At 45.2% G+C, this 13,663-nt stretch overlaps 1 protein-coding gene across 5 annotated transcripts in view; it reads right to left on the reverse strand.

Annotated features, from left to right (window-relative positions):
* Positions 1 to 5,159, reverse strand: part of SLC9A8 (solute carrier family 9 member A8) — a 70,540-nt gene extending 65,381 nt beyond the window's left edge. For 3 of the 5 annotated variants that reach the window (XR_013338629.1, XR_013338628.1, XM_077778384.1), the window contains exons 1-3: positions 5,086 to 5,143; positions 4,590 to 4,637; positions 3,020 to 3,198 (exon numbers count right to left, since the gene is read on the reverse strand). Coding sequence is in view for 1 of the 5 variants with exons in the window: in XM_077778384.1 (XP_077634510.1) it covers positions 3,020 to 3,198; positions 4,590 to 4,637; positions 5,086 to 5,111 (253 nt within the window). In the remaining 4 variants the exon portion in view is untranslated. Of the gene's footprint in view, positions 1 to 3,019; positions 3,199 to 4,318; positions 4,377 to 4,589; positions 4,638 to 5,085 lie in introns of those variants that run through there. The other 2 variants (XR_013338630.1, XR_013338631.1) reach the window with 2 other exon arrangements.
* Positions 5,160 to 13,663: the final 8,504 nt, after the last annotated feature.

Raw genomic sequence — 13,663 nt, forward strand, 5'->3', positions numbered from 1 at the left:
GACAAAAATTTCTGTGAGGTATGTAGGGTAGGTATACCACAACTTAATAGGCTTCTAAATGTTCATGCCTGAAGTAATAATTATGGAAACTTCATTAAAACATAGGCATATCAATTTTAATAACTCCAATAAATTTAATGGTCCATAAAATCCGTCAAATGATGCTAACTCAACTCTGGTGTAGGTCAATAAAAATGACTCACCATTGTTTCTGCAGTCAAAGATCAGCAAGGGTTAAGTGTAAGTCAAATGATTTCAAGCTTCTAAAGTCAAGAGTAACTAGAGTTTTGGCATTCCTTCTCAAAAAAGGAGAACACATTGTAATTCTCTGACAAGCTTAAAGGCCATAAAAGTTACAATTTCATTTGACTTCACTGAAATAGTAAACAAAAGTGGTTAAATGTGTTCCGGGTTAGGAGTTTCTGAAGTCTAGAAGAACTATGGACCCCAATTTCCCTCAGTTCACTACAGTTCATGTATTCTTAGTTAGCAAGATACCTATTTTGTTTATTTTTTTAATCTATCTTTATTTTTGAGAATGAGAGAGAGAGACAGAGACAGAAACAGAGCTCAACAGGGGAAGAGCAGACAGGGAGGGAGACACAGAATGTGAAGCAGCTACAGGCTCTGAGCTGTCAGCACAGAGCCCAACGCAGGGCCTGAACTCACGGACAGTGAGATGGTGACCTGAGCTGGTGTTGGAGGCTTAACCAACTGAGCCACCCAGGCGCTCCAGGAACATACCTATTAACTCTAATTTTTAATCAGACTTGTACGTTTGGACATCTGATCAGGAATATATATACAAGATATATATTTTGTTGATAATACACAAGCAAAGAGAAAAAATGTCTTCAAATTTATTTTAAAAGAAAGCATTCCACTCTGCTAATGCATACAGACCTACACATAAAAAGTGGAGATACCAATTCATGGACTGCCAATGGTCTGAGCAGCTGAGAACAAAAGCCACCTGATTTTAGTGTGTCTCTAAAGTTTAGGTTTATGATCTGCTTGAAAAGACATCCAAGTAAAATACACAGCACTAATAAATACAGTTTAGACCTTTCTGGCCCCAAAGATGTGCTACCACGCGCAGGGTTGGGCTGGGATGAAAAAGCACTGTAACCACCAGTTTTGTGGTCTCTGGCACAAACTGACCTTAAATGCTTCACACCCTGAAAATTACTTTGAAAGTCTGACTTATCCTTTTTATCTCCCCATGAAAAAAAAAAAGACTACAAAACACAAGTTTTCTTCCTGGTCTCTGCCTGTTACGCTCTCTAGCATGAAGCTGACAACAATATAAAGAGACTAGTAATACTTGTCCTTCAGGATTACGGATTCAGGCACTAAAGATCTCTTGACCGAGAAAAGGACTGCTTTTCTTTATATTCGACTACCATCACAGAGTATAAAGGAGAAACAAAACAAGAGAGTCCTTGATTGTTGAAGTCATCCCCTAGAAACAGAATTCAACCACATTCATGAGGTAAAAAATTATCTGGGCACATCAAGTTCATGTGGGACAATGAATGCCTGTGGTTTGCGTACTTTTTCAGTATTCTATTTAAAAGTTCTTTTGTGGCACCTGGGTGGCTCAATCGGTCAACTTTGATCTCGTGTCCGAGGGTTCGAGCCCTGAGCTGGACTCTGTGCTGACAGCTCAGAGCCGGGAGCCTGCTTCAGATTCTGTGTTTCCCTCTCTCTCTCTCTCTCTGCTCCTCCCCTGCTCGTGCTCTGTCTCTCTCTCAAAAATAAATAAACATTAAAAAAATTTTTTGTTAAGTTTTTTGGAATCGATGAGAGACAAGGCTGAATCCTGGGATTTTATTTTATAAGTTTTTAAAGACTTTCTTTTTAAGTAATCCCTACACCCAACATGGGGCTCAAACTCATGACCCCGAGCTCAAGAGTCACATGTTCTTCTGACTGAGCCAGCCATCCTCGAGTCCTAGGATTTTAAATAAAATTATTATATTCAAACTATATGACCATTAACAGAATCCATATGTAAATATGAAAGAAGTTCTAGTGTTCCGCAAAGAAGTCCTAAATAGACATCAGAGAAATGCTCTGCACCTTTCCATCCAGTTGTACTTACCGCTCCTCTGAAGAGACCTATTCTAATTAGAAATGTGACTCAGTATCATTAAAGGAGAACGGAGAATGTAAATATGCCAACTTCACTCTTCAAAAAAGTGTGCATTTGGGTCAAATTCGAAGCTATTTCTTCCTTAGTCAGCTAGTCCAAAGTTGTTATGTAGTTTCATCTGGATTTTTTTTTTTTGGTCTAAAACAGTTGTCTACGGTCTCTGGGAGGCACCTACCTAAATGATCACCTACTACCTAAACAACTCGACTGAGGTCCGGCAACCAAATTTTAATCTCTAATCGCCCAAAACCCAGGCAAGTCAATTGCTTAATCTCTCTGGACCTAAATTTTCTCACCCGTTACAGGAGGAGGTTGACCAAAATGAGACTTTAAGTCTAGGAGAGTAAATCTGTTCGAAGAAAAATATTACATGAGTAAATAACAGCACAGGTGGTACACAGATATAGTAAAAGTCAAAACCACAGTTAATGGAGAGTTAAAGGGGAAAGGAAAATGTGCGAGGGCAAGGACGTATGATCTTTCACTTGGCAGCAAAACCTGTAGTTAAATAAAATTTACATGGAAACCTAAGAGTAATGAGACAAAATGCTATCTCGGGGCACAAAGGCGGATGCCCTCCCATTTGACTTACCCCGCCTCCGTTATCACCACCATCTCCACACGCATACACACCCCTGAGCAGAGCTTGAAATCCACCATACTAGAATGGTATCTAAGACATAAAGAGCTCTTCGGATTTTACGCAGAAGAAGGAGCGCCCTGTTCTGATGTGATGAAGTGATCATCGTCCCTCAGTGTCTCAAGTGCAAACCAAACGGAAGGAAGAAAACGGTGGCTCAGACGGGGCTGACCTCACAGACAGCACACACAGACACAGAAGACGGCAGGTGTCTCCACGCTCACCTAGGACGAGGAGGCTGAAGAAGATGGTCATGCCGCTGGACTTTTCCTCCTGCTGAGCCTGCTCCCCGGTTTGCACGGGGAGAATGGGCCTGGCAGGGGTCGGGAGCACCAGCTTCGTAGTGACGACCAGGGTAGTGTGGAGGGTGACATTGAAACCTTCATGAGTTGTATTAGGGAACCTGTGGGACATAAAAAGCAGCAGCATTAGATAAAGGGGACAGGGCCCCGTGGACCAACACACACACACACACACACACACACACACACACAGAATCCGGCACAGAGGACGATGGATTCACAAGTCTTACAACCAAACCAATTCAGAAAACTGCCTGTCACAGCAGGAGAGGACCAGTGGCTTCAGGTGCCCAGAACACAGCCACTTACGGGAGAGGAAAGGGGAGGAATTAGGGCCGGTGTAGACATAAAATGCTGTCTGCTTTTTGGCATTTAATAAGGGATTCAAACAGAGGCAAACTGGACTCAGGGTCCTCACGTTCCAAGATCCAACATTATTTACTTGGTGCCTTTATTTCTTCCGTTTACGTTCCTTTCCTTGAATTATAGCTGCAAGTTGCTGAAGCCACTTGAATTGACCCAACTGTTGATATGGTTGCAACGCCCCACTGCACTTGACAAAATCCTTCTCCAATTTCCAAAGGCTCAAATGTAACCTCCTTTGTAATGATCCACCCCATCTACGTTTCTCACAGTGCTCTCCCTGCTCTGGGGTGGCGTTGTTAACTAGGGCAATATCCATACAGCAATCACTGCAACTGTGATTATTAACAGCTAACGTTTATTGAGTAAATGCTTCATCCCAGGGACTAGGTAACATCACAGCCTGTCACTTCACAGGCATACCAGGCCTCAAGTGGGGACTCTTACTTTCCCTGTTTTAGCCCAGGAGTAACTTAAGCTCAGAGAGGCTGCATAACTTGGCCAGTATCTCAAGTTAGCCAGCAGCAGAATCAAGCTTTGAGACTGCACTTGGAATCACGGGGCCATATGGCCTCTTTTGCTTTGTGCTGCTGACGCCCCGTTCAGCATCTGCAACAGAGCCTACACGAAGTCGATAAGCTGACAAAATGAAATGACCACCCAGTCGAAGAGACATCTCTGAAAAGAAGTCAGGTGAGGGAGTCAGATTGCAACCGGGGCGGTCCTTCTTCTTACATACCCTTCCACATAGGTAGGGCATCTGTAACATGCAACAGATTGTGCCCAGCACGTATGGAGACAGACCAAAGAGTGGCCCTTCCCCAGAAGTACCTGAAGGACACAGGATGCCTCACCCACCTCTATCTCATCTTGTACAGCTGGGGCCCCTCACTTTATATTCCGGCCATCCTACCTTTCTTTCTGTCCCTAAAAGACACTAAGCCCTTTTTTGCCTCCAGTCTTTTGCACTTGCTTGTTCCCTCTCCTAACCCTCCTTCTTGTCCTTCAAGTTTCAGCTGGAGTGTGGCGTCTTCCTGGGGTGACCCCAGTCCTAACACTTCCATTTCCTCTTAAAGCACTGATATCATCTTGCCTATCGAGGGTCTATTCCCACTAAAATGTAAACTACCTGAGGGCGGCTCCTGGTCGGCCTCCTTCACTACTATGTGCCCAGGGCCTGGAATAGAGTAAATGGCCAACAGTTAATGAATGAATGAAACTCAGTGGAGGAGACAGATGAGAAAAATGACCGTTACGGTGGAAGAGGCGACTGGCTAAGGAGGGGGGTGGGGGCTTGCTGCGGGAGGCGGCGGAGCTCTCCCCGACATTCAGAAGACCGAAAAATGGGAAAGTGAAATTTGGGTTGCGGTTTCGGCCAGCCGGCTTTCGAGGCCTGCCCTGGGCTGTCGATCCCTTCAAGAGGATCTGACCTTAAGGAGGCTGCGGGGCCGGGCTGGGCCCAGGCCCATCCCTCCCGCCCTCCTCGCTGGCACCGGCCTGGTCAGTCCGGGCCAACCGGCACAAGGAGCTCCGCCTTTCAGGGCCGGAGGGCGGCCTGAGGCGCTCGCTGTCACCCGCCGGGGCCCAAGCCTGCCGCCTCCGCCGCCCGGGAAATGCCCACTCACTCCTCTTCCGCCATCTTCTCCCCCATCCTGCGGAGCCTCCAAGACCACCGAGATCGGAGCCGGGGGCTAGCAGGGACTGCTTTTGCTTCCGGCTTCCGCTGGAGGCGCGGGCTGGCCGACGAGCGGGGGGCGGGGCCTCGGCTGGGCGAAGGCGGCCCTTCTGTCCCTTCGTCTCTGTGGCCTGAAGGTGGGAGGACCATGCTGGGGCACCCCTTAGAATGCGTGACTGGCCTGCATCTGGTGACATGGCCCCATGAAATTTTGATTTTTTTTCTCATCCCAGGGCGGGGACGTTTTGAGAGAAGCTCCTGTGAGGTCATTGTGACTCACCCTGAGAGCAGGCGCTCTCTGTCTAGTGTCCAGGACTGCATTCCAAAAGTTGAGAAGGAAATTTCTAGCCTAGGCTGCACAGGGGGACCCCAGGGTACACTTCCCCGGTCTGAGCCCCAGTTTTCCTCTCTGTAGAGAGGAACAGCCACTTGGGCCTTGCACAATTGTGCAGTATTCTATCTGTAAACATTTGCTGAGTTCTGACTGTAGGCCTGTCATTAAAATAGGTGATGATGATCTGGGCCTGGATCATTCATTAATTTGTTCATTAAGTCAACAAATACTCATTAGACAACATGTGCCTAGCAGTGCTCTGTGGAGTTGGGGGTATCAGGCAGGAACAAGGCGGAGTTGGAGTGGTAAGAGGGGCCCCATCAGGAGGGCTGGTACCCTTGTGTAACATCTTAGGGTATGACATCATCTCTGCTCTTGTTACCCCCTTACAGGTCCAAGACCTTGTACCTGTAACAGTTGTAGTAGCTACCCAAACTGTAAAGTGGCTCAGGCTCTGCTGTTGTTCCTCGTGGTCTTCTGCACTGCAGGCTCCAGTGATCCTTGACATTTTTTTTTGAGTTGCTTATTTATTTAGGTAATTTCTGTACCTGATGTGGGGCTTGAACTCACAACCCCAAGATCAAGAGTTGTATGCTCTTGTGACTCATCCCTCCAGTGATCCTTTAAAACTTCAGTCATTTACAATGGAATATTACTCAGTGAACAAAAAAAAGAAATCTTGCCATTTGCAACAATGTGGATGGAACTAGGGTGTAATATGTATGGTAAGCAAAATAAGTCAGTCAGAGAAAGACAAATAAATGGTTTCTCTCATATGTGGAATTTAAGAAACAAAACAGATGAACATAGGAGAAGGGAAGGAAAAAAGATAAATACAGAGAGGGAAGCAAACCGTAAGAGACTCTTAAATACAGAGAACAAACTAGAGGTTGCTGAAGGGGAGGTGGGTGGGGGGGTGGGCTAAACGGGTGATGTACATTAAGGAGGGCACTTGTTGGATGAACACTGGGTGTCATATGTAAGTGATGAGTCACTGGGTTCTACCCCTGAAACCAGTACTGCGTGGTATGCTAACTAACTTGAGTTTAAAAAAATTTGTTTTAATGTTTTATTTCTGAGAGAGAGAGAGAGAGAGAGAGAAACAGTGTGAGCAGGGGAGGGTCAGAGAGAGAGGGAGACCCAGAATCTGAAACAGACTCCAGGCTCTGAGCTGGCTGTTAGCACAGAGCCCAACGCGGGGCTCAAACCCACGACCCACGAACCGCGAGATCATGCCCTGAGCAGAAGTCGGACACTTAACCGNAGAGAAACAGTGTGAGCAGGGGAGGGTCAGAGAGAGAGGGAGACCCAGAATCTGAAACAGACTCCAGGCTCTGAGCTGGCTGTTAGCACAGAGCCCAACGCGGGGCTCAAACCCACGACCCACGAACCGCGAGATCATGCCCTGAGCAGAAGTCGGACACTTAACCGCCTAAGCCACCCAGGCGCCCTTTACTTGAGTTTAAAAAAATGAAAACAAGGGGCACCTGGGTGGCTCAGTTGGTTGAGCGACCAACTTCGGCTCAGGTCATGATCTCACTAGTGGGTTCAAGCCCCACGTTGGGCTCTGAGCTGACATACCTGGAGCCTGCCTCGGATTCTGTGTCTCCCTCTCTCTCTTTTCCCTTCCTCCTCTCACACTCTCAGTGTCTCTCTCAAAAATAAACATTTAAAAAATGTTTTTAATAAATTAAAACACAAAACACCTCTAGTCATTCCCCTGCTTAAATTAGAACCTCCACCGGCTTCCAATCGCAGTCAAAGGAAAAAAGATTTAGAAAACTCACAGGACTCAGCCCTGCTCCATTTACCCCTCCGAGGTGAATCAACTCACTCCCTCCTGCACATTTTCCACTGTGGTCACAATGGCTTCCTGCGTGAACCAGAAACACACCAGGAACACTTCCATCTCCTACCCGTTCAACCCTTTGTCTAGAATACTCCACTTGTGGGTTGCCCCTTTGATCTCACCTTTTCCCAGTTTTAGGCTTTTTGTTTAACCCTTATCTTGTTTAGTCCGCCTTCGCTGACCACCCTGTTTAAAATCCAAGCACCCCCTCCTTCCCTGAGTTATTTTTCCCCGTAACACCTAACATACTATATGTTTTGCTTCTACAGGTGTTTATTGTCCTCCCTCCACGAGGATGGAAACTTCCTGAGTGCAGGTTTTGTCTGTTGTGTTGTTTCATCTCGAGAACAGCACCTAGCATGTAGTAGGTGCTCAATAATAAAGGATCATTGAATGAATAAAGGAGTGAGTTCACTCTAGATGTATTAGGGTTTCAAGAAGGGGAGTGCTCTGACCTGACTTTTATCAGGACCCCTTTGCCTGCTTGTGGGGAGTTGGGCGGACGGCGGTCTCTGGCCAGCTGGGAGGCTTTTACACTAACCGAGGTGAGCATTGATGGTCATTTGGATTACGGTGAAATGCTAGAGATTACGACAGGAATGAATGGATTCTGGGCGCATATTGAAGGCAGGATTTGCTCAGAGACTGTGGCGTGTAGGTTTTTGGCCCCAAAACCTGGGTAGAGGAGAGATCTGTCTGGCTTATACCCCAAGTCCTCTGCCGCTCCAGAACCTCTCAGGGCTGTTGACAAAGCTAACTGACAGACTGCTTAGGAGCAGCCAACATTTATTGAGTTCTTCCTGTAGGTGTGGTGCTGAGCTATTGTTTCCTTAATTACTTACCTTCTTTCTTTCTTTCTTTTTTTTTTTTTTTTTTTTGAGGCAGATACTATCTTCAGTTTCTATAAACTGAAGCACAGAGAAGTTAAGCCGCTTACCTAAAGTCACACAGCCGGAACTGTTGAGTCTGGGATTCGGGCGCAGAGTCTGTGTTTTTACCAACCCAGACCTGTTATTGCTGCACTGCTCTTCCTTGTGGCTCTCCACTGCCTTGAGTTTTCTGGTTCTAAGATGCGGCTAACAGCCTATTTCTCTCCTTTAGCACAGAGCCTGGCAGGAATAAACCGCCCCATAAAAGACCGAGAGTGGGGTTCTCCCTGAGCCACACTCAGGGACTGAGAGCTCGAGGCTGTTCGTCTTCTTCCAGCCTCAGAAAACCCCTCTTGGCTGGAGTCGGGGCCCTGTGAGGGGGGTAGGTAGGTCTTTTTGTATTGAGCTGCCAGCCAGGGACTACTGAGAGTGAAAGAGAATTCCTGAATTCTCTGAGGGCTGTCGCATTCACATCCTGTTATCAGGGCCAGTTTGGGATTCTGTGACCATCATGGGCCTGCTGCCAAGCAGGAGGCCATAGAATACCTGCTCTTAGGCCAGAGGGCAAATCCCAGGCCCTTCTCACCTATTCCTGGGAACTAATCTAAATATCCCGGTCATTACCCCCAGGAAGGCAAATAAAGCCATTCAACAAGCTGTCCCTAGGCTCCTGGGCTGCGCCAGGCTGAGAGGCTGGAACGGGGCGCGCAGTCCTGGCTCCCTATCCCCACTGCGGACCCATGGCTCTGTGACCCTGGGACACCATGGCATCCTCAGAACCTCAGGGTCCCATCATGGTTTCTGACAGAGCCCTTCTTTGGAAGGCTGTTATAGAATTAAAGAGAAAGCTCTTGCCTTCGTTCTCTGTTCTTTCTGTGCTCCCTGCCCCCAACCTTCTTCTTTCTTGCCAGTCTGGTCTCAGCTTAAATATCACCTCCTCAGGAAGGGCTTCCCTGGCCACTCTGTCTAAAGCAGCCGCCAGCAAACTTTTTCTGTAAAGAGCCACCCTGTAAATATTTCAGGTTTTGTGGGCGTTCAGATCTCTGCAGCAACAACTCGACTCTGCCATTGCAGTGGGAAAGCAACCACAGATGATTTACATAAGCACAGCTTTGTTCCAATAAAACTTTATGGATATTGAAATTTGGCTTTCTTGTCATTTTCATAATACTTGTTTTCAACCATTTGAAAACGTGGAAACTCTTCTTAGCTCACAAGCCGTATGAAAGCAGGTGGCAGGCTGGATTTGCCCCTCCCTGGGTTGCTGACCCCTGCTATAAAGTCTTAAACAGAAGTGTTTCTGAGGCACTTATCACTATCAGATATTTTTGTCCCCTTCTTCCTTCTTTTTTCTTTTTTTCTTCCTGAGTTGATCACCTTCTTTCCTCCCTTAGGATATAAGCTCCCTGGCGGGGAGATTGTCTCTCCTGCCTTTCTTCCATTCCTTACCTCTTCTAACATTTCTTGAACTCTTACCTTGTACCAGGCGCTGTTCCAAGCGCATTATGCTCAGTGATTTATTTAATCTGTACAATAACCCTATGAGGGACTCTGATTAGCCCAGTTTTACAGATACAAGAAACTTGATGTCTTGTTCTTCACTCTTTTCCCAGAGCTTAGAAAATGCTGAAGCTAAAAAAAAAAAGAAAGAAAAGAAAGAAAAAGAAAAAGAAAAAAAAGAAAGTGCTGAAGCTCTCAGCAAAACAGGGGCCCCCCAACGAAACCCCTTAATTTGATATTTCATATATATTTTTAAAGGGAATCAAAGTGGTTACTGTACATCAGTCAGGGTTCAATCGGAGAAGCAGCACCAGTTGGAGATATATATTGAGAGGTGCATTGTGAGGAATTTTCCTAAAACAACACAAATTTATTATCTCTGTGTTCTGTAGGCCAGAAGTGTCATGGGGCTAAATTCAAGGTGTTGCCAGGGCTGCGTTCCTTCTGGAGGCTCTAGGAGAGAATCTGCTTTCTTGCCTTTTCCAGCTTCTAGAGCCTGCCCACATGTTGCGGCTCGTGGCCCCCTCCACCGTCTTCAAAGCCAACGATGGCATCACTCCAACCACTGCTTTGGTCATCTTCTCCGGCTCTGACTCTCCTTCCTTCTTTCCATGGAGCCCTTCTGGATAATCCAGAATGATCTCTCCATCTCAAGGTCAACGGATTAGCAACTTTAATTCCTCTCGTCATGTAATGGAACAGTCTGCAGAGCCCATGGGCTTGTCGGGGAGGCCGCCATTCTGCTCAGCGCATGGGGAAAACAAAATCTGGGCTGGCCTTCCCTTCGTGTTTATTATTTAGTGTTGTTTTGCATGGATTTACACATGAGTCAGTGTAATTTTTCGTGCCTGTGAACTTTAACATTGTAGTCTGGCCCTGGCGGTAGAGCAGCTCACAGGTCCGAGAGTCACTAGGCAGAAATGAAATGGTTGGGCTTGTAGAATTCAGGGGCATCAATCAGGTGCAACAGATACTTCTGAGAGAGTTTGTGAAAAAAGACAGCATCCAGGCCTGTGACTGACCTGCTGGATCCTGGGCATGGGGCCTGGGACTCTGAATTTCTTTCTGGCTCTCTCCCATAGCAGGCTCTGCTGGTGCCTGCTCAAAACCTCTTGCAGGGCCTTGCTGCTGCTTGGAGGCTTCCGCTCGGCACAGCACAGCCAGCCGTGCCGGGGAGTGAACGCTCCCAGAACAGCTCTCAACCAATGATTGGCATGGTGGACAATAAATGCCCCCACCCTGTCACCCATTGGGTGAGAAAGTCTGAAATGTGTGGGGTTTGTTGTTGTTTTAAGTTTGTTTACTGGGGTTCCTGGCTCAGTCTGTTAAGAATCTTGACTCTTAATTTTACCTCAGGTCACAATCTCAGTGTTCATGAGATCAAAGCCTCCTCAGGCTCTGCGCTGACAGCATGGAGCCTGCTTGAGATTTTCTCTCTCTCTCTCTCTCTCTCTAAATAACTAAATAAACTTAAAAAAATAAAGTTTATTTATTTAAGTAATCTCTATACCCAGTGTGGGGCTCGAACTCATGATCCCAAGATCAAGAGTTGCACGCTCCTCTGACTGAGCCAGTCCATTGCCCCTAAAATTTGTAGTCTAAACAGAGCTCCCCAGTGGGGTGAAGTTGGAGCTTCCCACAGGGATGACCTGCTTGACAACACACCTACGTATACTTTCTTTCTGTCTTTTTGGCTGATATAAACATCCAGGATTATTACTTTGTTTTGAAAATCCACTCTGAGGATATCTCATGAGTTTTGACCCATGACACTGTCATTATAGTTTGTTTTTCTTCTCTTTCTTTCTTTTTTTTTTTAATGTAAGCTCTCTGCCAACATGGGGCTTGAACTTATGACCCTAGGATCATGAGTCACATACTCTACTGACTGAGCCAGCCAGGCGGCCCCATAGTTTCCTTTCTTCCTTCCTTTCTTTCTTTCTTTCTTTCTTTCGTTCTTTCTTTCTTTCTCTCTCTCTCTCTCTCTTTTTTTTAATGTTTATTTATTTTTGAGAGAGAGAGAGAGAGAGAGAGAGAGGGCATGAGTGAGGAAGGGGCAGAGAGAAAGACAGAGGATCCAAAGTAGGCTTTTGCACTGACAGCAGAGAGCCTGATGAGGGGCTCAAACTCACAAACTGTGAGACCATGACCTGAGCTGAAGTCGGATGTTAAACAGACTGGGTCACCCAGGTGCCCCAAATTTCATTATATTTTTCCAGGTGACATAAACTAACATTATTCTGCTTTATGACTTCACAGAGATTTACTTCATTGTCTAATTCATGAATAAGTTTTTGTAAGGTACAGGGAGAAATGGAAAAGTTAAATTTTTTGTTATTAGAATATAAATATTGATGTCCACACATCAACTCTTATTACTTCTATTAAATTCTATATTCATTTTTGTTTTTTAGACCGTTGAGAGCGTAGGAAATGAAAGAATACCTTTGACAAACATAAGCATTAACATTCGGCATAATAGAAAATGTTGTAAATAACTTTCTTCCTAATTATATTTTAATCAAAAATACGTTCTTTGAAAATACAGTTTACAAATGAAACTGACAAGTTAGCACCACATAGATTCCAGGACTCTGAAATCTATGAATTTAAGAATTTTTATGCTCTCCCCACAGACTTTCTATATATGTCATGTAATATATTATACAGGGACGCCTGGGTGGCTCAGTCGGTTAAACATCCAACTTCAGCTCAGTTGATGATCTCATGGTTCATGAGTTCAAACCCCGTGTCGAGCTCTGGGTGGCTCAGTCGGTTAAGCATCCAACTTCAGCTCAGGTCATGATCTCATGGTCCATGAGTTTGAGCCCCATGACAGCTCAGAGTCTGGAACGTGCTTTGATTCTGTCTCCCTCTCTCTCTGCCCCTCCCCTGCTTGCACTATGTCTCTGTCTCTCTTGCAAAAATAAATAAACATTAACAAAATTTTAATACATTATATAAAATGATATATAAAAACTATGTGATATATATTTTATATAACAGATGATATTATATATGAGATATATTATATTATATAAAAGTACATTATATTATATTTTATTTAATAAAGTTTTATTTATATTATATAAAGTAAAAATACAATATATTGCATAAATATATATTACAATATATTAGATAAAATTTATATAATTATATAAAACTATATTTTATTTGTATTATATAAAATAATATATTGCAATATGTCTCATCCATAATATCAACTATAGTGTATAAAAATATATTATATAACACATATGTTATTTTAATTAAGATCTAATTGACAGACAACACACCTATATTGAGTTCTCTTCCTTGGGTGTCTGAATTCTCCACTCCCACATCAGGGCAAACCAAGCTAGGACCCTCCCCTCGACAATTGCTTTAACCACACTTGGTGACTGCTGCTGGAAACGACCCGTTGAAAAGCATCCCCATGTTTCCCGTGTGTGCAGGCTCCGTTCTTGGCATGGCGAATGCAGAGCTGAGTCAGACCTGGACCTCTAGGCAAGGAGGCATGGGATTCCAGCAGATGCAGAGAGCGCCATTTTGAGATTAGCCCCCTGAGACTTGGGGAAAGAGGGCCGACCAAACACGCTTCTCCTCTGCTCCTCCTTGAGGCCCCATGAGTTTGGCCACGGAGGGATTCATTTTTTAAGAAGCATAAGCTCTCAAGGGCTGGAGAACAGGAAAGGAGACAACAGTAAGCATATTTTGGGGAAGAGAAAGCAGATGGTTTAAAGGACTCAACGGAACTGAGAAAATCCAGTCCTCAGGCAGCAGAGGGGAAAGCATGGTCAGCCTGATTTACCACGACCCCCTCCCCACCAGAAAATTCCTCCAAAACGCTCAAGAATTGGTGCCACCAGGTACCTTTGAAACTAAAATTGAAAGGGGAGTGGGAGGTGGGCAGAGGAGAAGAGGGTATGAAATAAAGGAAATTGGCTAAAAAGAAGCAGATTTTCATATGCTCCCA

This window comes from Crocuta crocuta, unplaced genomic scaffold (genome assembly GCF_008692635.1).
Source record: "Crocuta crocuta isolate KB4526 unplaced genomic scaffold, BGI_CrCroc_1.0 scaffold27, whole genome shotgun sequence".
Lineage (NCBI taxonomy): Eukaryota > Metazoa > Chordata > Mammalia > Carnivora > Hyaenidae > Crocuta > Crocuta crocuta.